The sequence below is a fragment of the Aythya marila genome, assembly GCF_965140915.1.
Source record: "Aythya marila genome assembly, chromosome: 5".
In the NCBI taxonomy this organism is placed as follows: Eukaryota; Metazoa; Chordata; class Aves; order Anseriformes; family Anatidae; genus Aythya; species Aythya marila.
Genome location: NC_139046.1, coordinates 6,046,485 through 6,072,530, shown reverse-complemented (window position 1 = coordinate 6,072,530; position 26,046 = coordinate 6,046,485). Strand labels below are relative to the sequence as shown.

General features: G+C 42.4%; 1 protein-coding gene across 1 annotated transcript in view; it reads right to left on the bottom strand.

Annotated features, from left to right (window-relative positions):
- Positions 1-26,046, bottom strand: part of MNAT1 (MNAT1 component of CDK activating kinase) — a 120,290-nt gene that overhangs the window by 72,242 nt on the left and 22,002 nt on the right. Inside the window, exons 2-4 of the mRNA XM_082760437.1 lie at positions 13,763-13,915; positions 12,014-12,087; positions 2,897-3,000 (exon numbers count right to left, since the gene is read on the bottom strand). Coding sequence (XP_082616563.1) covers positions 2,897-3,000; positions 12,014-12,087; positions 13,763-13,915 — 331 coding nt within the window. The remainder of the gene's footprint in view (positions 1-2,896; positions 3,001-12,013; positions 12,088-13,762; positions 13,916-26,046) is intronic.

Below are 26,046 nucleotides of genomic sequence, written 5' to 3'. Positions count from 1 at the left end.
TTCAAGCTGTTAACCGAGGTTATTTCTAAGAATTAAGGGATCTAGTTAGTTCAGTCATCAGAACAAAGAGCTCAGAGTTTATAAGACATTCAAGTCTCTTCCATGATTATGTATAAAAGAACTTTGCACTAAAACAAAAGAAAACATGTAGGAAAGTGCTAACATGTCTAGCATGAAAAAAAGAGTCCAGAAGAACTGTAGTCAGGAATAAGTAAACGGATATACAAACCTAAGCCAGATCAGACCACAGCAATAACAGAAGAATTATCAGAAGTCAGATCAAATTCTTTCTGAACAGAAGACCAAATAAACCAGTGAAAAACAAGCAAGCTCAATAGGCAGCAAGGGTTGCGTCAAGCCTAAAGGTAACCTAGGCAGTTTCAAGATCTAAAGAAATGAAGGTAATCTTGGTGAAGCATGGAACAAAGTCAAAATAGCAAATGAGAAAAAATAAATAGAAAAAAATGCCACATTCAATAATGTGAAATCAATAAAATTTATACACATTCGCACCACAGTGTCTGGACAAAGCTATTTCAAGATTGAACAAAGCAGCAGGTGAAATTAAAGATCTAGTGCAAAAGCCAAAAGCAAAGTTACGCTGTGAGGGGACAACAGCAGTCATTTAAGGGAAAAGACAAGTTTGGAAAAACTGTAGCCAAGCTGGGCTTCAAACTCAGTGTGCAAGGCTTTTTTTAAAATATACACAATACCTAGTCATCATTTTGTTACAATAACATTTTCTATTTATATATAAATACAAAAGAATGACAAGAACCCTTTCTCCAAGAGTTCTGCAGCTTTTTACATTAACCTGTGTACTTAAACTTTTTCTCCACGTGGTCTGGCACCAAACCCAGAGATCTAACAGATGGGTTAGCACACAAGTAGCAAGATCACGAAGGCTTGTATTGAAAGAGCAACAAGCAGTCGTTCAAGTCCTGAAGTGGCTGGTTCAATAGCTTTGTATTTGGATTTGTAAGAACGAACGACACTCATGACAGCAGGAGTGATAGAACAGAGGTGAAAATAACTTACAGGCAATGGGTTTGGTGACATTAATTCACTAGTTAGAAACAAAAGAGGAGACGATGTGATGCACTTCTTGATCACTATTGATTTTGAATCTCTTGTATGGCAGTGCTACAAGAGACCAACCACCTTAGGGTAACACGTGTCAACCAGTTTCTAGCAGAGATGGGAAAATGATCTTACTTCATAAGAGGCAGTTAAGGTCTCAGCTATAATGCTGCTTTCAACTCTGCTCCCTTCTGCCGGCCAAATTCAAACTGGAACAGACAAATTATTAAAAAATAATAACAGCACCAAGAGCAACAGAGAATATCTGTTTCCCCTCAGGAGCAAACCACTACGGCGGACACAATTACTTGTCAGTCCGAGAATGAAGGGATAATGACTGACCATAAGAAGTTTAGGCTAGGAATTAGGACACCTTTTACTATTCAAGGAGTAAAGACAGTCCAGAACCTGACAAAAAGAGCTTCAGCTTTTGGGACAGGGGTAAATTTATGGGGAAGATCATGCAGTTTTTGAAATATCCACTGTGGCAAGCCTATTATTATGTTTCAATTGTTCAAAAAGAAATTAATCCAGATTTACTGGAGATCTGGAGACATGCAGGCTTGCCCAGCTTCCACAAGTCAGCCTCTAGCACAACAAGACAGTACAGAAAACAAAGACCCAGGGGCCTTGGGTGGGCACGGCGTACTGCTGTGCTGCTTGGTATGATCATGCTGTGAGTGCGACTGCCTGCAAGTCAGGTAGATGAATGGAAGGTGGGCTGCAGGCAAAGCACCCTGTTATTACGGTGACCCTGGAGGTTGTGCCTACATCATAAAACAAGACAAAACCAAAGATTTGGAAGGTCTCTTCAAGCTCTGAAGCGCAGGACATTGCACAGTGTCAGACACGGAATAACAGATCAGAGATGGACCCCTAGGGAAATTTCCTTGCCTTTAAAAGGAAGAGGTTCAAACAAACATTTTTCAGATTCCGATCTCCTCCTGTGAAATCCTAGTGCTAAAGAAATCACTGGGAGTTTTGCCACAGACTTCAGGGGAGTGAGGACTTCACCCCTACTGATTTGAAAGCAAGTCCTTAGTGCAACTGGAATACAAACACAAAACCTTGTTATGTCACACTCTGGGCAGACATTTTCCTTCAAGAACCGATAACAATGTGTATTTTTATACTGAAAAAATACTTAACAGATTAAACTTTTCTTACAGAAAGAAATGCTTGCAAGTTTATTTTTAAAGACCAAAATGATAACTGAGCCATATTGTAATGAATATATCTTCAAAGAACCATGTGTTTTGCATACAGATCATGTACACAGTACTCCTGATGTTATTGTTACCAGCTCTTGAACAAAAATTTGAATGTTTGTTTCAACATCTTTCATTTTAAATTTTGCATAAACCAGACCTGTGCTTTCCTTCAGTTTTACAGCTCTCTCTTGGGAGCTTCCTAATGTCTGCGTCTGGATTCCCTTTTCCCTTTGGATGAGAAAGGAATGATTGTCCTGGTGTAGGAATGAACTTGGTCTCTCCTGGATATTATCCAACGACACTGCCAGCACGCGTGCAGTAGTGATGTATTAGATGCAGGCTTTACTGCCCAGCCCTCTTTCTAAGCCCTTTCCAAAACAAAGGATAATTGCATTTCAACTATGAATTTCATCTCTTTAAGCAGCACTAAGTATCAGTATCACAGAATATTAGCATATTATATATTTTTTGAATACAAAGCGAAGCATGCGTAGTGCCTTCAGCTTTGACTTGCTTTTAAGATACTTCAGAAGTGCTCCACACTGAACATCCTTTAATTCTTTAGCTAATGAACAAAAATTGTAAGGGAGAGAAGTTAAACTAACCAGTTTTATCTTGTTTTTCTGAATGACTTCTTTGTTATCCTTTTGGTACAGCTCCATTTTCTTTTTGGTGTTCTCCAAATCCACATTGTTAGTCAAGTTAAATACTGCATAAATATTAGAAAGACAGAAAACAACAGTATTAGGTCGGCATGCACTACTACAACAAAGAAATACAGCTCATGTTCTCTATCACTTTCAGAAACAGACATGAACATCACGATAATAGAATTTACTTAAATGTGCCTTGTAAAGCAAGATACAATCTGCTAAATCTCCGCAAACTTCAACAGAAGCCAGTGACATTCCCTTAGATTTATACATCTCTAGCAGATGAAAATTTAAGCTTTGCATCCTATTTTGTGAAACTGGTAAGGATATACATGAATGATCATGATATTCTCAGTAAAACTCTGACCTTTTTGAGACCTAAGAACACAGTTATTCCTGTAAAATGAAGTTAGATTAAAAGACATACATTGTAAAACAAGGTTAGAAATTAAGCCATTCTACTTCACAAGATTATCTAGTGCACAAAGAACACAGAGACTGAATTTTCAGGTATACAAAAAATTCCTGTAATTTGATGACTTAAAAGGCACCAACGTACAATTACCTTTATTATGAAGAATCTGTAAATGCATCCAGATTAATAGGTTAAATGGCATTCCTTTGATACCTCTTGGTAGTGACAGACTGTATCTCACATGATTACGAGCCAGCAGGGTCAGCCAGCAGGCTCCATAGTTTAGCAGAACATTCCCAATTATCTACATATGGCATGGCATATACCTCAAGAAATTGAACAGTTTCTATAACCAACAGCTTGAAAGATGTAGAAGGTTTGGATGACTCGTAATTCGATACAGTGCCTGAGCCTTTCACCTCCCGGTCACTGGTTCAATTGTGGGTCAAGTGAATTCCAACTGAAAGCCATTATCACTGCGAGGGCGCTTGGTGTTTGCCATCCAGAGAGGATGCCGGGCTCACACCCACATCCCTAAAGCTACTGCAGACCACGAACATACAGCATTCTCCCCCAAAACCTCAACGAGCTTTGGTTACGTGCCTACAGTAAGGTTACAGGAGCAGCAGAGAAATTTGCAGTGCCGTTGATAAATCCCTTGCAAGAGAACGATCGCACAGGGATTGTGAGAAGCCAAACCCTCAGCAAGAGAAAGGGGTTCTCAATAGAAAGGGGTTCTAGTGAAAACATCAGCACAGGGCCTGGAAAACTTTTATTTAGTTCTCTATTTCTGGTTTCTCAAGTGACTAGGGCCAAATGAACCTTAGATATAGGAGTAACTTTGCAGCACTACAAGACCAATAAAGAGAAATAGAAGGAATATCCATGAAGTCTGTGTCATTACCCATGAGAACAGCCCACATCCCAGTTTGGTAAAGATTGACATCCCTTATTCTTTTCTCCTCTCCGCAGGTAACACGGCAGAAATTAACTTTCAGGAGGGTTCTAAGTAAGAAACCTCAAAGAGCCTGGACAAAGCAGCTGAGAGGAATTAAACAAAGAGTAAGAAATCAAAGCAGAGATCAATTACTGGGGATGAAAAGGGAAGGCTGAAAATGCAAGAGCCGTGAGGTACAGCTCAGAGCAACGCAGCCACACAGCACCTCAGTACTGCCCAGCAGTGGTGGTCCTGCTCCCACGTCCATCCCAGGCGCAGGTCTCGCCTCTGCTCCGACTGCAGGACTCTGGGTGCTCTGCGGTGTCAACAGAAACCTCTCAGTAACCTGAACTGGCTCAGCAGAGGGGATGGACGAGTGCCAGAGATGGTGCAAGGGAAGTAATAGAAGCGTACAGATGGGAAATAGGAACGCTCTCTTTCCAGGAGTACAGATGCAGCATTATCTTATTTCTATCGAAAAGCATTCAGCCTTTCCTTGAACCCCAGCAAAAGGGTTAGGCGGGATATAGCTGAGAAATTCCTAACCTTAAAACAAACAAACAAATGGCTGTATTTATTATTTTTCCTCTTTTCCAAATAATGAGCAATATCGAAAGGACTGACATTTTAATTCAGCCTGGCAAAACAGCTCAGCTCCTCCAACCCCTACCCCACTGCCCTGAATTCAGAAGGGAGCCGAGAAGCAGGTTGGTTTTGTGCTGTAAGCATTTGACTGAGGGATCAAAACCTGCAGCGCCTATCTCAGTGTCTTGATCTCAGGTGGAGCCCCTTGGCATCACTATAACCCCAAGACATCGTGCTGAGAGCCCTGTGACTTTCAGAGTTGAACTCCTTGGTTTTTGGAAGCAAGTTACCCATTTCGATTTTTTTTTTTTGTCTCTCTCCAGAAGGCATACAAACATTTTCCAATTTAATATTACAATACACATACACTTTCTGGATATGGCAGCATTTCCTTTAATAAAACACATTATTTCAGCCTAAATCTGTTGTATTTTAGCAGAGATTTGACCTCCAACTTTCCAGCCTACAGTCTCCAGCTGACAATCAGCTTCATATTTGAGTATGATGGCAGAGAAGAATTGTCATGTGAAAATGCTGGCATACAACCAGGGCTCTGCAATGACAGCAGCTGCATGGGAATGTCAGCACTTCCTACAACTTAAATCCACACACCAGCTCCCTAAACTCTTCAATGACGACACAAGAAAGAAATAGCATATGAGACATGCTGTGCTAAGCAGGATGTCCAGATGCCACCTTCAGGTGCAAGAGGAGGAACAAGATGAGATGCCAAATGCCTTTGGGCTGCTGAATATCATGGGTATTTCTCTAAAAATAATCCGGCATTAAAAAATAAGCTGATGATCTAAGTTTTTGCAACTACTGCTGCTTGAAACCAGTCGTGGCTTTTTGTTTGTTCCTTTCTCAGTTATCATTAATTACTCAACAAGACACAACCTCGGTTTGTAAAACACCAAGCATAAGCCTTAAAACTTAAACTAGGGAAAGCAGGCAAGTTTTAGAGACAGGCAGATGCCTGCCTTTATTCAGAACTACTTACAAAAGTGAGTATATCTCGCTACTTGATATAGCAAGTGTTTATTTCTTAAATGGTGTTTAAGAAATCTTCAACATCCACCCGCATAGGCAGTGCTTAAATGCTCTGCTCAGGGCAAGGTGAAAGGTTCCCTTCTCCTTCTGTTCCCCTGCTGTGGCTGGAAACCCCAGATAAAATCCTCCCAGCAACTGGATCTCCTTGCACCATGCTGGTCCTGCCCTGTCACTTGAGGAGATTGCAGGACAGCAGCAGGCAGAAAGATTCAAGTTTCCTACACCCTCGAAGCCCAGAGCAGATTTCTCCCATTGAATGTTGACCTGCAGCCATGGAAGAGGAGGAAAGAGGAGGAACATCATCTCGGTCCTAAACATCCTTAGCTGTTGTTCTTCAGCAAACACTAAGTGGTTCATGTTTCAAGAGTTAACATACCAAAAAACTATGTTTTGTGGCAACAGTGTTAGGACCTGGATGTCTCTATCCCAAGATCAGTGTCAGCAGCTGTCCCTGAATAAATGCAAAGAATATCTTCCCTCCTACAATAAACATCCTAGCAGCAAAACGAACCCTGTTCTTTGACGCTGCACCAGTTATCACTGGCCACCGACCCAGCCAAAATACCTGCCAACGTGTTTTCTAATTTATTTTTCATGAGTTTCAAATGTCTCTCCATCAATATTTAGTGAATACAGATTCTTGCCATTCTATTCTCACAATTACAATTGTCAAGTCCATTTTGTAAGGGGGAGAAGCCATAAAAGATAACTGAAAAATTATTTTCTCTTGTGTCCCCTCCACAATTTACCTGGCATTTGATTTGGTTTCATCTGGGTTTTGCCAGAAATTTATTTTTAATACAATTCTTAGAGATAAACATATTTAAAAAAGAGAACATAAACTAGCAGAACCAGAAAGAGTTAAAAAAAAAAAAAAAAAGAAAACTCACATGCTCTACCTACCCTGAAAAAACATTGGTATAGGTCTGAATATGACTGGCAAAGCAGATGGCTAGTTTGAAAAGGTTTCAAAGAGAAGACAGACTTATTTTTGTCCATGTTGAAATATAGCATAAGCTGATATAAGAGGCCTGAAACCCTTCAGGGAAAAGAAACAGAAGCTGTTTTGTATGCAACAATTATTTATCTACTTATCCATCTCACACTGGTTGGTTTATAAATTGACTTGCCTTGAGACATCTGTTGAAGTACAACAGGAAGACTATTGTGTTTTCCTGAAACATTTCATTCTGTTTAGGTAAAACTCCCTACTGCTGAAATTCAGCCTTTACAGGGAGTCCTTTTGCTGCTTTAAAAAAATAAACTTTTATTGTGCGCTCCCATTATAAACGGAAAAGCATTTTCCTAATTATTATAAAGGAAACAAGAACATTTGAGGCAAAAGTTTGGATAACGTGGGATAATAAGTTGTGCAGAGAGGCAGCAGTATGTGTGCACGTCACTCTGCTGCACAACTGCAAATTAAATCCACCCAAACCTCCTCTGAGATACTTCAAGTTTTCTGAGATTTCTCCTCCTAGCTCCTTAAGAGACAGCGATGTTACTATGTTAAAATATTCCCTCTTCAAATATTAGGCACACTGCCTCTCTGCCAAGATAGATGATTAATCCAGTGACCTCGAAAGCCCGCTCCTATGTTGATCCTTTCTCCTCTCAGGCACAATCCACTTAAAGCCTCCACCTTTCACTCTCTCTACTTCTGGCTGAATCCAGCTGGTGGGAGACACAGACCGGGCACGAGGAATGGCCACTCCACTCATCAAACACTCCTATAAGGGAAATTAATGAATTATGGATGCCTACAATTGCAAACAGAGGAACAAAGAGAACAGTAAATCATAATGTATGTGCCAGTGTATGGATGACACTACTGTGACAGTCAAATTATTGTAAGCTTTATGAAATTTGTTATTCGACTGGGATGGAGTCAAGATCATTTTTTATTTCTTCAGGAGAAAAAAATGAATGCGTGCTACTTAAGCAATAAACCACAGTAAGTTAATCAGCTCTCTTCCAACCACAAACACTTCTCTAACCTCCTCCCCTTCGCCTTGTCTACAGAGCACCTAACTGGAAAAAAAAGAACAAAATTGCCTGTGATTACCTTGCAAAACACAGTGTTTGATCCACATTGTTGGTATGAACCAGCCCTGAATTTAACAGATACTCAGTATTTTTTATCAACAGCACTCCTCCCACCCTACCACAAACAACCCAGCCATTACCATCTCCATAAATAGCCAGCTGGAGACTGGGACTGGCAGAAGGGCGACTGCTTTGGGCAGAGCACTATGAAAGGAGACAACCACGTCCCCAGTCCATGCAGGGAGTCCAAAGCTACCATGGCACCTTCGGTTGGTGCTTTCCATGTCTGGCCCTACCTGCGACCCCATACTTTTAAGGAGTGGTCTGGAGGGAGAAGAGATGGACTAGATCTTAAGAGGTCCCTTCCAACCAACATTTCTGGGATTACTACAAAAGTAATTGTGAGGAAAAAATAAAACCCAAAACTAAGCCAGGAAAAACCTCATTAGGCATTATTAGTTATTTCTGTTTATCCTCAGTTGTCTTTTATTGCAACAATTTTCCAGAAAAACACCCTGGCATGCTACTGACTGATTCAAATCCCTCATCCCCACCAGGTCTAAGACAAATCATTTTGGCTGGAACAGCACGGCACTGAAATCTTTGGTCAGATGAGATGGCTGAAACGGACCTTTGATAAAGCTGCCCTTTTTCCTACTGAGTTACTCCCATTGTTAGCAGCAGCAATACCACCCTTGTGCACACACACGGAGGAAAAAGACCACAAAGAATAAACAACATAACCCACAAGCGATCATAGATAATAAAATCCTGCCTATCCGAGGATCGCTTGTAAGACAAATGGTCTGAGCAAGACGAGCCACCAGGCAGCTGGGATTGCACAGGCCCAGAGAAGCGATGAGATACGGGAATCCAAAGGGCACAAACACGGTAGCCTCCTTCCAAGTTGAATGTACTGAATGTTTTAAAAAGCAATAATTACTATTAGGAATCGTGTTGCGGTAATGCCTAGAGGCCTCACTCAGGTATCAGGAGAACGGTGCCAAGCAGTGTGTGTACACAGGCGAGGAGGCGGGCCCCGCTCTGGAAAGCTTTCACACCAGGTTTTGAAAAACTGGCTGAGGAGATACCCTGGGGAAGAAGAAAACCTCGTGGAAAACACAAGCAAAGTTTGCAGGATGTCCAGAGACTGCAACCTGTAGTACCACCTGAAGGTTTAACCTCATCCCTCTCAGGGACACAGACCTGCCTTACTCCAGTAGATGTTGCATGTACCTTTCCCAAAAAACAGGTTTTAACCTTTTCACTTTATTTTTCTTCCTAGTGTTAATGACAACAAACTGTTTACAATGTTCTCAAATTGTCCAACTGATTTTTCTTCTGGGGAAAACCTGCTTTAAAATGTGGTTTCTATTTAAAGCCTTGTATAACACATTTTTGCCCAAAGCATTATTTAGTGGCTACATTCTAAACCACTTAAAAATGTGTTCTTTATAATAGAAATCTTAAGAGGTGACTACCCTAATGTTTGACCTTTTCCCCCTACCTCTTTTGCTGTACCACCCAACACTTTCCTTTAAACAGAAAAGTCTGTAGATGTAATACACCTGATTTGAAGGGGGAAAGTGTGTTTCAAGCGAGCCCATACATCAATCGAACGAGACGCTGCAGTCGCTGCAAACACTGGAGCTGATCTACCTGAAACATTTGGAAAAACTATCAGAACGGTGCCAGGGTCACGTGCAGTATACGAATACAGGATGTTTACATTTTGTCTCTGCCAAGCAATCACTTGATTCTGATCCCCCTCCGCCCCCACACCCCAACAACGAGATAAGAAAACTTACAAGCCAGGAGAAAACGGGGTAACGCTGCACTTTTTTTTTTTTTATCACTTTGACCTTCTCAAAGGAAAACTGGAAATTTGCAGCAGGGGGAAGCAAGGGGAAATCTGGTTCTCCACTGCCCGGCTTCCTGAGCTGGCAGCTCCACCAACCACCACCAGCCACTGCCAACCTGCTGCACGTTGGCCCCACGAGGCGAAGCTTTGCTCCGCATGACTACCCTCTTTCTTTCCCTTCTCACAGCACAGTTTCCCATGTGCGCAAACGAGCAGGGAATTCACACACACAAAGAAAAGGAAATTACTAGTCTTACTAGCAAAATCCGGAATACCCACAGAGTGGAAGATGCCTCCAACGCGTTGGTCAGCTGTGCCGCACGCACCACGCACAGCAAAGATGCTGGAAGAAGTCTGGTATGTAGCAGTAGTGTGACAACTGTCAGGTGGAGAAGAGTTCAGGGAAACAGGAACAATCTCCAAAGGTTGAAAGAAAAATATGTGTAAGGACCTTTATCACCAGAGAAAGAAGAACAGGGCTTAAATTCTTATCAGAGGTGTTGTTCTTGAATCTAGCCAGCCCTCCGGCTCCTGGATCTACCTAAGCAGTAGATCATAAAGTTAGGAGATCATAAATAACTCCTTAGACTGTGAAAATTTAAAGCCTTCTGACTGCACCTCTTCCTTCCTTTCATCACCCTGGCCGATGCATGAAGAAATGAGGAGGTACTTGGCCTTCCTAGTCCTTTTAGTATTTTAGATGTCACTTTCCAGCAACTAATTTCAATTCCTGATGACTCCATTTATTGAGCTTCTATGTTCTGCATTTGCAGGACCAGCACAATCACAGATACATTCACTCTTCTTCACAAGGTTATGAAGACCAGCTGTGAGCTCTGCTGCTTCGAAACCAAGTTGCCATCAGAGGCTCTGGAACCATTTGAAATTTAACAGCCTAATCCCAAGAGCAGGAGAATCGTAACATTCTGCACGAACTGATGAGGTTCAGGCAATTTCAGGCAAAACTTCAACTCCCTCGTTGCAGATACCAAAAGCCCATGTAAGAGCAGTAAGTGGGAAACCTATATTTAATGCTACATAAATAAAAAGCAGTTTTCCTTTCCATGAGCACACAGCCTCTTCCAGGATCGTCTGGCTAAGCTGCAACCATTCTTTCTGCTCCCTCCCTCCTTCCCTTACACCATCCAAAAAAGTATACAAACAGAACTACACCCACTCTCCTCCAGATATTTGGACCCGTATGAGTGTGCCTGGTGTTTCCCAGCCACACGATTTAGCTCTCCAGCCTCAGCCTTCCGATGCCAACAAAAACACGACACATTACTCACAGCAGTAAGCGTACTGGATACACTGCTACAAAACAGCACAGTGCAAAAATGAGCAAGGGCTTCTTTGAGAAGCTGAAAGGGAGTGGCATCTCCATGTTTTCCTTCAAATCGCATTCACTGCCTCTTTTGCACTTTCTAAGCCACCCCTTCTTCCTCCAGGACTAAAAAAAAAGAAAAGCCTCAGAAGCTTATATAAATCAAGAAAAAAAAAAAGCTTTAGGAGTCACCCGCTTGAACACATCCATGTTTTCCTAAGCAAGATCCATCACTCCACCATAAATCACAAGTCACCCTAACGAAGAAGAAGAAAGTAAACTCTGTTGACAACATAGTCCCTTTCCAAAGGGCAAAGTTCTACTTCAACTAATCTGAAGAGAAAGAAATCAATGTCTCTTCCTAAACCTCCTTCTTCTACACAGCAACAGAAAATGCTACCACACTGGTATGTAAGGTCATCAGCTTCAAAGCAGCTCCAACTACTGTAACATGCAGAAGCAAAAATGACAAAAGACACCATATGGCTTCTGTCATGGTAGATAAAGCTAATGGAAGCATATAATGAAAATTTGAATTTCTCTTCTGTTTAATCTTTCACAGTGTAGCACTGACAATGGCCTGCAAGCCTTTCTTTTCCAGCTATAAAGCACTACTTCCTCTCTGAATCATGTTCGTCCTCTGGCAGATAAAACGTTTTACTTAACGATGTCCTACAGTTCAGCAAATAGGACTGAAATGTACAGAAAAAAAAATAATTAGATAAACATCTGACACTATGATAAATCCTTTTACGGAAACTCAACTTAGACATGCTCATAGGCAGGCAAGTCAGAAGATAAAAGCCTCTCATGAGCACAGCACTTCAAAAAATGCAAGCATAAATACTTACCAATTTCTTCTATTTCTTCCAGGAAATCATTATATTCACTTAGACTGGGAAAGTCATCCTCTCTTTTATTGTATCTTTGAGAAAAGAGAAACAAGCATTTATATAACACACACAGATGAAATTTCAATTCAACAAGGCTCTTGCTGCAAGCATATTAAGTATTGACCTAGTTTTATCAACAATGTGCTTTGTGACTCCCACAGCTGACCAGCGCACGGTCTTTAACAGCAGGCAGAAGTGCTTGTTATAAAGGAAAGGAGCTGGTCGGGTATAAATCAGTGCTATCTGTGCCTACTGTTTGCAGATCCTTTTTCTGGTGTTGCAGGTAAACAGGAGCATTGAGACTATCAAGACGTAGTAATTCCCAGCCAGCCCTTCATCATGAAAAACCTGTTAAAGGCAGAGACAACAGTAACACCCACGAGAAAAGCTTTTTCTGCAAGTATCAGAAAAGGGAGTTTGGCTCCTTGCCAACCACAGAAAGCTTATGTCAGCAGCAAACTGAAATGCTATGTGATTATCTTACTCCCTATCAATAGATCATTCCAGAACTCATTTATCCAGCTCCTGATAGCTGGAAGAAGGAAAGAAATGAAGGGACAACAAGTCTGGCGAGAACACGGACAGGCTCTGAAAGTCAAGACACACAAGTTTTCTTCCCAAGAAAACATAAAGCTGAGATTCTCCCTCCTCTGCAAACCAAGATACATGACACCCAGGAGTATAAAAATCCAATTCTGAGAAGTCAAGCAAAGTTCCAATTTGGAGGATTTTTTTGCCTACAAAAAATTAATCTGGAAATCCAAATGGGTCAAATATTTTACATTTTCTGTTTTAAATATACTTCTTGTTTAGTCAACTGAGTTGACTTCATTCCAGCTTGACTTTTGTTAACTTCAGTAGACTTTATAATCAAACCTGAAAATTATTACTTTCTGCATCAGCGTCTTGGTATCCAAGAAAACAATTTCCCTACACCTCAGCAATATCGTAAGATTCATTTAGCATCATGCTAAGTCTCAGACAAAGGCTGCCAAGCTTACAGTTTACCTGTATGCTTAGTTTTGTACAAGCAACTCTCTAAGGTTGCTACATTCCATTAGGTTTTCTTTTAACAATGCACCAACTGGCCTGCTTAGTTTCCTCATAAAACGTTGTTTCATGGCCACAAGGAGCGAGATGTAATTTTAGATGTAATTTATCTCAATTGCGAGAGCTCTTAAATCTGCCTGACACAAGGCTTGTAAGCAAGCATTTCCACTAACAATTGCTGTGTGAAGTAGGAAACAATGTGAACATGGCTTCTCTTTTGTCCATTTTCAGTCGGAAGGGCGCTAGCCTTCAATTCTCAGAACAGGTCCCCAGGCAAGAAAACAATTGCGGTCCTGCTTCTCGCCCTACTCCCATGTTCACCCCCTCCAAGGGAAAGCAGCTGTAGCCCTCCACACGTAACCATCTCCACTTGGGAGGCAGGTCTTTGTGAAAAGTACACCACACAGAAACACCCAACGTTTTCTACTCCTAAGCAAGAACTCCTGTAGTCTACGTTGAGACTTCATTCCTCAGTTGTTGCATAAAGTCAGATTCTCTGAAATCCCTCCATATTAAATGGAGTCAAGCTACATGGTGATGTTTTTTGGGGGGAGAAGTGGGGAGTTTTTTAAATAACTACTGGAGGAATAAGTCAATTCTTGGAAACGATGATCCCCGAAATATCCATGTTCCGTTCTTCGAACTGGCGACACTCACATTTTCAGCACCTTCTTCCGGATTTCCACCTCCTTGTCAACAGCCGGATCCTCAAAGAGCTGTACCCTGAAGTTGCTTTTCCGCAGGGGGGTGTCGCACTCGTGGCAGTTCCCAGCCCCTCTGACAAACAGCAGCTCCACGCAGCTCTCGCATCTGAGGGAGAAACAAAGAGTAAGAAGGCAGACACGTGTTAAACAGGAGCTGACACAGAGGATTGTCCCCCCCTTTTTTGTTGCACCCAACAACTGCAACAGCAGGGGCTGTCCCCCAGGGCAGGAAGGAAACGACCAACCTGAGCAGCACCACGGCTTTATTCACCCTGCCCAAACAGCTGGCCTCTTTGCTCAGGCTGAAAGTTAATCCATGGACAATGACGTTCCTTGCGTCAGGGGGAAGTTTGTTCACGGACACCGCCAAATTCATCGCACACGGACCAGACGGCGATATCCTTATTTGCACTACCTGGCTGCACAGAAAGCCCCAGTGATGTTCTCGGTGCCATCCTCAGTGCAAGCAGGGGTACCAGCTCTTGCTTCTCAAGATCTTCAGATCTTCCAAGCACCCACTGCTACCACCACCTTACAACTTACAGCAAACCTGAGCTAAACTCTAGCCCAACACAACCAAGGGAATCAAAAATATTCTCAATACTATTTTTTACCAGTGCCCAGCTCTTCGATGCCTTCTGCAAAGACTTTTAAGATGGCACATAAATGTGCTTCTTACCCATTCTGCACAGAAATAAGGCAATGCCGCCTTTTTGGCTTTATTTCTTCTGTCTTAATAAAGATTGCAGACTTTAAGACAACGCTTGTAGCAAGTCAGCTGGCGTTAAATAAAGGGAGAACGCACAAGAAAGCTAGTTATTTTAAATAAAAAGAGAGCATTTGGGTACTAATAAGCACAAATTTCCAGCAGAGGACAACACCTGCTGCAGTCATTTCCTGCTGCTAGGGGGGCAAGAGGGTGTCTATTTATAACTTCGGTACATCGAAGCCAAGTCAGCCCTACATTAAGGGCTAGGCTGCATTGCACCTTCACAAACTCAGCACAAAACTAAACAAGTTAAGAGAAACAATACTGACAGGGCTGCAAGGGATCTCAAACAAAACCCTCGCCCCGCCGACCTCCTCCCAACTCCACTGGTTCCAGTGGGCGCAGAGCGGAGCTGGCCAGAGCCAGCGAGTTCTGCCCAGCTTCTGTTTTCAAGATTAGAAAGTGCAAGGCAAATTCAATTGTATCTTACAATTAGAAAAAAAAAAAGAAAAAAAGTGCTTTTTTTTTTTTTTTTTGTCAACAGAAGCAGAACCGCAGTTTCGTAATGCATCTCGCAGCTGACCGAAGAGCGAACCTGGGATTTACTTAGACATTTTCCAGCCCCAGAATTCCTCCAGTGAGAGGAACAAACACATTGAAATACGATTTATCTGCGAAGGGAGAGATCAAACCTTTTGGCACGCTACATCTGAAAGCCAGAAGACGTTGGGACATCAACCTGGGAGCTGCCCTTCTCTAGGAAAACTTTAATTCGCTATCGTGGCGGAAGGAAAACCTTGTGAGAGGGAGAAAAGAAGGGAAAGGAAGGGAAAAGAAGAGAAAGGAAGGGAAAGGCTCTCATCTGCTTCCCCCAACCAGTCTGTGCATGCAGCAGCCCTGTACCTAAGGACAGTTTCGCCGTCTCCTTCGTTTTGGCAGCCAGCACTCTTTGTACCTCTCTCAACACAGTAACTGAAGTACTGGGGGGAAAAAAAAAGCCCATCTCCTCCTTCCTATTTTTAAGTTATAGAGAAGGGAGTGCAAGGCTCCAGAACTTGGCAGGTGGATCCAAGCGCAGGTGTTTGTATTGTTTTTTAGCGTGGTGTTGCCTCAGGAGCAACAGAGCCAGGGCTCCGTGTGCGAGACATCAGTGCAGACAGAAGCACCTGAAACTGTTTCGCTTTTTTTCCCCCTTTTCCCTCAATCAAAGACATTTCAAGTTTACACAGGACTTGACTAAGGACAACACCCCTCCTTGCAAAAGCACTCCCAAAAGCACTGCGGTGTTTTGCTGCCTTCCCAGACAGGGCCTGGTGTTTTTAAGGCTAGAGAATAGCCTGCCATGCACAGAATATAAAATTAAAATCTCTCTAAATATCACTAAAATATCTCATTACCTTTTAGGTTTAGCTTTTTATTCTGGGTGAAGATAACAAAAAAAATTCCCCAGGAGTTACTCACACACAGACAGCAGAGGAAGCCTATCAGCAATGTCACCAACAAAAGCCATCACATCATCTCCAGGAATAAAGTCTCCTGGTCTTCCACAGCAGGATGATAAATAGCAGTACACTCACTTCCATTTCCGTGGACGTTGGCTTGATCTGTCTTTTTCTTCTTTTTCACCCACATGAAATATTTAATGAATGGCTCTGCCTAAGCGGTCTACAACGACGCCACGTTTTTGAGGAAAACAAGTAATAAAGCCTCTAGATGGTCGGCAGCACCAATGCTCAAATAGCCCTACAGGCTATATTTGCACTTCAATGGTCAAGGACTTCAGGATCCTACTAAAAATGCTTCTGATGCGTTACAGAAAAGAAGCATTAGTTCTAAAGTTCATAAAAAAAATAAGATATTTAACAACTAAATTACATTTACGGGAACTTCGTGTGTGTTTTGGACAAAGTGCTTCCAAAGGGTAAAAGATTTGTGCCCAAATCTGCATTCCCTCACCCCCCACACACACGCAGACTTCACGTAGGAAGGATGGGAGACAAGGAATGCTCTCGGAGGAAGAGGAAGCCTCTTGGACATCTGAAGGGATGAAAACATCACACAACATTAGCGTAGCCTGATGGCCCCACTCACTTTTCTAGCTTGGCTGGCAACAGAGCAAACAAAACAAAAGAAGGTTTTCACAGGCAGGAGCACTAGATAACCTTTTTTCTTAAATTTTAGATTCTGCTGAGCATAGCACAAAATTGCAGGACTTAGATATGCAGCCATTCATCATTCCAGAAAAAAAAATCTTTATGGCTTCTGCTGTTGACTAGGATTATTACAGAATGAGTTACTACCCTTCTTTCCAAAGGTTATTTTTAGTAGATACAATTATTAAACAGAGTCAAGCATTTAGAATCCCTAAGACCCTCTTTTCCAGATTTTATAACCAAGATGTTTCTGTTACTTAAAGTAACAGGCAAAACAAATGATCCTCTCTACTGTGGAAAAGTTTAGATTAAAAACATAATACAGACTTTCAACATATAGCCCAGACTCGAACTACAAACAAAAGCAAGGGAAGGAATCGGCAAGAGAGATCTGTTTGCACTTGTTCCTCAGTTCTGATGTCAGAGGGAAATTCACTTACAGAATCGGAACAATCCTTGATTTATAGATAGGGAACATGAAAAACAAACAGAAAAAAAACACACACAAGAAAGTTTACTGTAGAAAGACAACTTGGCTTTTAAATCAGAGATGCTTCTAAGAACACCTGCAGGCTTTTTGCTTAGCTTGGGCTAGACAACTGCTCTGGCACAAAGATTCTTCAGCTGGGATATGAATGGCCCAACGTGGAGCAAGCAGCTGTCAGACCTGTTTATTTCACAACCCTCAGTACATTTAGCAAGTACTCAGAACCCACCGTGGTTTCTGCTGCATAGCCAAGAGTTCATCTACTATTTGCAATTGGCCATCACTGGTTTATTTTCCAACACCAGGCTGAGGGATTAACTGGTACATCCTAGAAGGCAGGTTCTTCCTCGAGCATGCAGCAGTGATGAACTCTCCCTGATCCAAGAAGCTATGGGATCTGAGTGAAAGCAATTGTTTTGTTCCACATTACAGGACAGGGAGCACAAACAGGGGAAAAAGAAGCGTGACTGCAATGATGCCAAACACTTCTGAGAGCCTCAGAACAAAGGACATTATGAGACCAGTAGCTCTCAGATGAGGAGGGAGCTGTCTCTTTTCACAGCTCAACGTCAGGAATTTAGAAATCCTCATTTAAGTACTTGCTGAAGAAGCTGCCCAGTCTTTTGGGTCATCTCTGCCCTTCCCCACCTGCAAAACTCAAGAGGGTGCCTGGAAGAGATGCTCATTGCTCCTTCCTTCCTCTGCTGTTCAGATTCTGTGCAGTCTTAAGGATGAGGATTTTGCTGTTCTCACCTTGTAAGGAGACAACTCCCAAATGCTCTCAAAACCTTATTTGGCCGAAAAATCCATGATGGCTCTGTCCTCAACCAGCACACGAGCAGCTCTCACAAGCAGTTTACGTGCCATCTAGAGATTACAGCTCGTTACAGCAGCGAGGCATTTCAGGTTTCAGGCAGAAATCACAATTCTAGCCACCAACAAATGAGCTTTTTCACAACACTGCTTATAAGCTATCTTCAGTCTGCAGCTCCTCTCTGCTCAGCCCACAGTAACATGCACTGCAAGACAAAGCCTCAGAGATCACTTTGCTAACATTTACATTCTTTTTTTCAGAAATACCGAGACTCCAGAGAGCTGATCTTAGCTTCTCCTTTAAACAATAAAGCATAACCAAAAAAAGGCTCCGGTACTCTGTCTATATCTGTATTATGTCAGTTCTCAGCATCATCTGCCAAGCTGCTAAGCATACAATCTTTCCTTTAGACTATTTATATCTTTTGGGAAAAGGATGCACGCGCACACTTTTGTTTCATTTCTGTTCTGTCAGACGAGTCCTGCTCCATATTGCAGAAAGGAGGAGGTTAAATGAACCCAGACATCCCCAAAATTCAGAAGACACTCAGCCACGGTTAACCCTGGTTTCCAAACACCCGTATACATGCCCTGACCATTGTGCAAACGCTACAGACCAGTACATCTCAACCGCACTTACCAGAAAGCAAGCAGACCAGGTAGTGGTTGAACTACAGTCTTGAATGACTGGCATTTAAAGCAAAAAAAGACATACTGAGTGAATTAATAATAAACAGAAACATTCCCACCACCCATTGTGTTTCAACATCTCCATTACAAAACCATTTCAAGTGTCTTGGACCTGACAAGAGGATTTTGCAGCAAGCTGAAACTTAACTCACTCCGTACACGAGCCTTTTCTTTATCCACAATGCCCCTTCAAAAAATTAGAAAAAAAAAACTTTTACGATATTAACTCAGGATAGTATATAGAAAATATTTTAGAGATATTTAATTAAAGTGGTTCTTCACGAGGTACTAATGCATACTCAATTAAGCACACAATAATAAAAACATATCTTGTGGCACATTTATCTCAATTGAGTCGAAGTGACAGGCCAATGCTTGACAGGCCAATTCTTGACGACTCAAGAGCAGCTGTGTGGAATTGAGAAATCAGTTTTCACAATGACTAGGCATACCAAAATCGATAGAGAATTTACCCAATGTACCAGAATAACTACTTCAAGTCCATTACAGTCTACTGGGCAAACACATGCGCTAAAATAATAATCCAGCTATGTCAATAACCCTTTTATTCTGTTTTATTCTCTTTCAGTAAGAACCTTTGCAAGTTTTTCAGGTTCTCAACGACCATCAAGCTTGGTAGCTTCCAGGATTTGTACCTGCCTACAGCACACCTGAACCTAGGAGGCAATTACAAAATTCTCCACGTCTGCCTTAAATCAAGGAACTGCACATTTTTCAGATGTGGTCCAGCTCAGTGCTGGTCATCGGCTCCCAACACCCAGGACAAACATACTTTTCCTTAACAAGTTTAAGATCTCACACCAAACTCCATATAGGACACGTTGCCCCATTCTAGTCCCATATCCATTTGTGACCTTGCAAAGCGTGCACCACTGTGTGGGTTGACTTGCCCCCAGAGCCTGCAGACCTTGTCAACTTGTCAAGTATTTTGAGCATTCGCTTGCTCGGTTTTATGAAACACCTGCAAATACGAGAAATCACACGTGAAAAGAAAATAAAACACAGATAACAGAAAAATAAACGCTTTAGGGACCCGAAATAGTCAAGACAAATCTTTCACTTGAGGCTTCTACCTTCTGTTCTGTCCCTTCAATGCATTTTGCAATGCAACAACGGCGTGTGGAATCAAGACAAGGAAATAAGGCTGTATGGTAAAAAGGGAAAAAAATTAAACAGTATTTATGACACGACGGGATATCCTGACCACAATACTGAGGGCTTGTCACAAAACACTCCCCACATTTCACATCTAATCTCAGAAATAAGAAGATAAAGTTGATAAAACACACATCTGGAAACGAACCAGGCACATGACCACAGTTTTCGATAAAGACAGCAGTGGTTTGGGGTCTCAGTGGGAAGCATGTAAGCTTTTTTTAAAGCTCAAAATCAAGATGACCTCTCAAAATCAAAACCTTTACCAATCTCTTGTAGACATACCTGTTGAATGATCTGTGTACGTTGGCTCATCTCTCTCAGCCTTCAGGAGGAATCAAGCCAAATTTCTGCCAAGAGCACTGCCTTCTATTTCACCCTAAGCATAAAACTACACAGTCCAGTTTCCTTAATCCATTCAAGCACAGAGAGACACTGTGGGGGCATGTACACACACTTAAAAAGTTAAAAAGAGCAGTCTAATGGAACAATAGCTGCATCGTCCATGTTCCAGACAGCACTGGAAACACTGGCAGTGCACAAAGGGCTGTACGTAAGGAAGAACCATGAAGTTTGCTTGGTTTGAAAAGGCTGTGAAAGCACAACCTGCCCTGAAAAGTGCTGCATGCTGGCTCCAGCACACATCGTGTTTTATGATACAAGGAAGTCAACTATTTCCTTGCAGGTAAATAATTTTAGGTAAACAGCATTGTTTCTCTTAGAAATGAGTGACCAAACAAGAGGTCAGACACCAGCTCCCATTCTCACAAGTAGCAAAAGTCTTAGAGACCTCGGGCTTGTGTATTCAGCCTAGGAAAACCAAAATTGTATTTGTACAGGTTAAAGCCAGCACCAGTGCCAAAGCTGCTGCTGCTGCTCTCATCTCCCTTCACGCCGTTGTACGACCTCCTTCCCCTGCTGTCGTCTCCTGCGGGGCAGAAACAAACATTTGTGCAGCCACATGGTTAGTCGCTGGGTTCTTTTCCTGCCAGATGAACTCTCCCATTTGGTTCACCACATAGCTCGCAAATGCTTACACCAGCACACAGCAAAGGGCAAAGTGAACGTAGGAACGAGCGACGAGGGTGAGAACGCTTGAGCAGCGTGTTGCCAAATATAAAACCCCAGTCAGGGCAGGGAGCACATCACGCTGCTGCCACCGAGCCCTGAGAGCCAGACACGTTTAAGGATCACTCGTGCTGGAAGCTGAAGCTTGAAGAGAAGAGGGGCTGTGTGCAGCACCAGGCAATGCAGTGAGGTGCCCAGCAGCACGGGCAGGTGCTGTGAGCAGTGCCATGGACCTCAGCAGCTTTGCAGATCCCGTCTGGAAGCAGAACCAGGAGAGCCCTTGAGCGAACTGCAGGCCTCAGCAAGCCCGGCAGCCAGACTTCCTGCAGCCTTCAGCAAAGGCATCCTGCAAACAACGCTCCCATTCAGGCAGCTTCTGCCACAGCAGTGACACGGGGGTGGTTTTGACGTGGTTTTGACTACAGCGGGTCCCCTGACTGTGGACGTTCCCGTGACAGGAGCACCAGCTCCAGAGAGAGGGCAGCACCACAGCAGGCAGCCATCAGGGGTGTAGGCCGACATGGGATCGCATCCTATGGGAATAAAAGACCCTCCCCAGCATCCAGCACAGGATCATGGGCTGCTTGGGGTTGACAGGGACCTCTGGGTCCACCTGGTCTGACCCCAGCTCCAGCAGGGCCACCCAGAGCAGGGAGCACAGGCCCACAGCCAGGCAGCTTCAGAAGCTCTCCAAGGAGACCCCACCACCTCTCTGGGCACCATGAACACCATGTGAGGAAAGACAATTCAACCCTTAGAGAAATACTTCCCCTAGAAGAAGGCTCCTTCATGGGTAACCACAGCAAATCAAACTTGTGGAGGTGCTCAGCAGAGCCGGGGCCCTAGGGAGGCCCTTTCAAGCTGAACAAGACCCCAGAACTGAGTTACAGGGAGAGCCTCTGGGTGGGACAGCACCAAGAGCTGGTCCTCTCTTCCCAAACTCTGAACTCAAGAACAAACAACACTGTTTATTAAATTTTGTCCTGCTCTTCATTCTTACAAAGCTTTTATGACATTATTTCAGCTCGATCCAAAAGTGTAAGGAGAGAGAACATGACCCAGAAGTGTCCTTCATGATTTCAGGGTACCCTAAGCCACCTGATCACCCCACCTCCAAAGCACGGTTACGCCAAGCAATACAAGAAGAACAGGTGCAGTAGCAGACAAAGGATTAGAACTATTCTTCAGAATCGCTAAAAATAAAAGAGCCAAAAAGCATGTAATTATTTCAAAATCTTTTAAACAATGGCTACCAGATCACTTTACAGGAAAGCACTGCCACAGCAGAAACGGAAGGCAACGCAACCAAACAAAAAATTCACGCATGTGAAAAAGTCTCAAAGCTACTGGGAGCTCATCATTTAGAAAGTACCAAGGAGCAGGCAAGGCACCCCAGTACAATAATTATTAAAAATTAACTCATGGTCCCTCTGCAGCACAAAGCAGCCAGGAAAAGGCACATGCAACCCAGGGATGCATCAGAACAACTACTGCTGTCGGACAGACCACGAGGATCTGATGAGACTTCAGCTGAAATCACATTTGCAGGTTTGGTCACTCACACTCAAGACAGATGAGCTTAGCCTAGAAATGCAGAAAAGAGCAACCAGGATGGTCACAAGATCGGGAAGATAGGCTTGTCAAAGCAGAAAGCGCAAAAAAGGTACTTAAACTAAAACTAACCAGTAGCATAAAAATTCATACTGGAAATTGTACATTTAACTAGCCACTATAGTAAGTGTGGAACCACTTCCAATAGGAGCAGCAGGGCAAAAATCAGTTTCAAAATAAAGTTTAGTAAGCTCATGAGGAAAATTTTATGATCTGGATGTCTTCAAAAGGTAACTAGATAGCCAAGAAGGGGTCTTCCACTCCTATCTATCTTCCTAGCAGCTTGTTCTGAATCCTGAAAGCCAGAGAGAAAAATGACTGAAGAAGAAAAATCAAAAAAATAAAAATAAAAAGCTAATTTTGGTGAAGATAGATATACTGCATGCATCTTTGCATATTGAATTTATTTCTCTTCCAAAACAACGACGTGCATGGCACAGATGTTTTAGCATCTGCTCCTTCTGCTCATAACAGAAATAACTCCTAACCCTCAATCTTAAAGCGCTCTTTCTTAAATTACACAGATTCATATTCTTCTACTGAAAACCAGTTAATTTATCTTATCTAGCATAAAACATGATACGTGTGTCTCAGAGATCCAAATTCAACTCACTTGGGTCAACTTTTTCATCTTTTCATCATACCATTCTGTTTGTCTGACCTTAACAGCTGATGCAATAGCACAGAAGGAAAAGAGAGAATAAACCTTCCCTGTTTGTCTTAGTTCAGATAGCATGTGCAATTTAATATGTACATAATACAGATAATCAACTCTACTAGCATGTTATAAAGAAGCTGGTAGAAAGTATGTCTGAGCTGATGCATATTTCTGTACACCTTGTGCGATGACATGGCTTAGCTCGCAAGTAAACCAGGTTTAGAGGGATGACTTCTCTTCAGCAAAACGTAGTTGTCATGACTCAACAAGTTGTCATTCCCTCCTTACCATCAGTCCAACACGGCCTTAGTGAGCAAACTGCTTCCCATACTGCTGGCAGTGAGGCAGCCCGAAGGCCCCAGCAGCCTTTGAATAGCAAGGACTCAGTAGTATTTTTGTTGTAGACAGCACTCAGGTTTCCCTGACAGGTGTAGGTAGCTTTACATCATGTCCCAATTCCCTACTGGAATTTCAATTGATTCAGCCATTCTTAATTTCCTGACCTAAAGCACTGCACAGAACAGCTTGCTAAATCTCTGTTGCCTTTACTAAAACAGTGTGAACAGCTGAACGTCAGAGAAGGAAGAATGATCTCTGCACAGTCCTTAAATACCTTGCAGAGCTGACTCTAAATTATTGTTAACATTAAGCAGTGGAAAAACTCATCAAAAGAAAGACTCAAGAACATTTTTATTGCTATCTTGCACCCACATTCAGATTTAATCCTTGAAGACAGAAGCATGGGCAAGTATCTTTTAAAATAAAAGACAAGCAGTAAAAAGAAAAAAAAAAAAAAAAACACTTGCAAACAGTGAAAAGTTTATTTCCATTTTTTAAAATGTAGACATACAGTGAAAGAGGTAATCTGTGACATGCCAGATTCATATCAAAAAAATAAATCTAACAATTCACAGCTTGCTGAACAAATTCACTTCAAAATAACCACACAGACAAACAGGGCTGAAAGGGACCGCTGGGGTCGCTGCCTGCACTTCCACACAGCCAGGCACTTGACTGTCCAGAGAAACCTGCACATCGTCTGCCTTGAAAGGGCCACAGGCCACACAGAGAGCTCTGCAACCCTGCACCAGGCTTTTGGCAAATCTTTTTTTTTTTTTTAAATCTAAAATAGTTGAAGGAGATGTAAAGTGTGAACCCCAAACCAAGCCAGGCATCTCCTGTCGCAACAGGTCACCGATTTAGGAGAGGTGGCACTGCCGGAGCTCCTGGTGTTAGCATCCCAAGGCCCTACGAAGTTACTAGTTACAGGCTTGCTTATACTTTCTGTAACCAAACAGATCTTACTGTGTTTTTTTCACAAAGCTTCTTTATCTCACCGATCTTCATTTCCCTCAGTATACCTGCAAAGGAAATACTCTTGAGAAAATCCCCGCAGTAGCAATTCCAACAGCTCCCCCCCTCCCCAGTCTCATCTGGGAATCTCCTACTTCCTACCGATTTTTAAGGGTCATTCCTCACTCCATTTTCACATAATCCCTAAACAACCATTATCACATCTCGACTCAGCATGAGATAAAATATAGACTGTGCTTCATAAACAGTGGAGACCTTAAGATTACATTCTTAGTGGGACGCAGCACGATAAATATTTCAGGGATGTCTTGAAATACCCTACAAAATACAACATGTGGCCAGTGGAACAAGTCTCAAAACCAAATATATTTTGACTTATTAAAGAAAAAGGAGAAAGGGAAGCCCACCAAAACCTCCTCCCCCACATCCCACACTGGCCATTGAGCAGGTCAGGCTGCAATTGATCCTGACCTACTTAAAGCCTGGGAGGAAGCATTTTTTTGCATTGTAAATTTAATCACTCAAAAAAGCCCTTTTTTTCCTTGAGCTTAAAAATAAACAGCAACTGCTATTTTAAAACATATCGCATATTGCTATTTTAATATAAGTTGGTGACCATTACTCAAACTTTCTGAAATTAAGTTTTACGGTCACACTCAGTGCAACTACTTCTAGAGGAAGGTATTGAACAAAAATAAGGAGGATGTGTCAGAGCTTTGTTAGCTACGTTGGCATCTCAACCATTTCCTACAGATTATAGGGAATAAAAACCCAGCCCTATTCCAGTGAAGCTGGAGGTAACTTCAAAAGGTTATCCAACAGGACCCCAAGTAAGCAAATACGTTGCTTGCCAAAGCGGTAACACAAACTGTTCTTCCGAAGTGGCAGCACGTTTCAGACTATTTGCTCATGGTTAAAAGTTGTGCCATGCATCTATCCCCTTCCTGGAGGGGCAGAGATGAGGAGAGTTGGTTGCACAATGTGGGAAGGAGAAGCAAGACAACATATGGATGATCAAAGAGGCAAAAGCAAAAAATAATAATAATAATCTATTTTATCAAGATATATTATATTCTTGTTTGTATTTATATCTGCACCCGTTATGCCACGAGCCACACAGATCAGAACAGCCTGGTGTTATTCAGCAGTGGATGCAGGCACTTGGACAAGAGACGCAGGGTACAGGGAGTAAGACACACAGCTGAATCATCCCTACATTCGTAAACTGATCGTGTTTGAATTACCATTAACAATCTGAAGTAAGATAAATATCCACAGATCTGTTCTTCATTACGCAGAGCTCCTGCCACGCACAGGCACCAAGCTCAGAGCATGGATCCATCGGGCACTTGTGTGTGGCTCTTATTAGGATGCACAGAAATAGCTTGGAAGAAATATTTTTAGGCGTTTGTTTTAGCATCAACCCCACCTGCCACCCTCTGTAGAGCTGGCCCATTTTGCAAAAATACTCATTTTGCACAATATTTTTGTGCGTTCCAATCTCTGTAACATCAACTGAAAAAAAAAAAAAAAAAAGGTCTCAAAGTTTCCATTCACA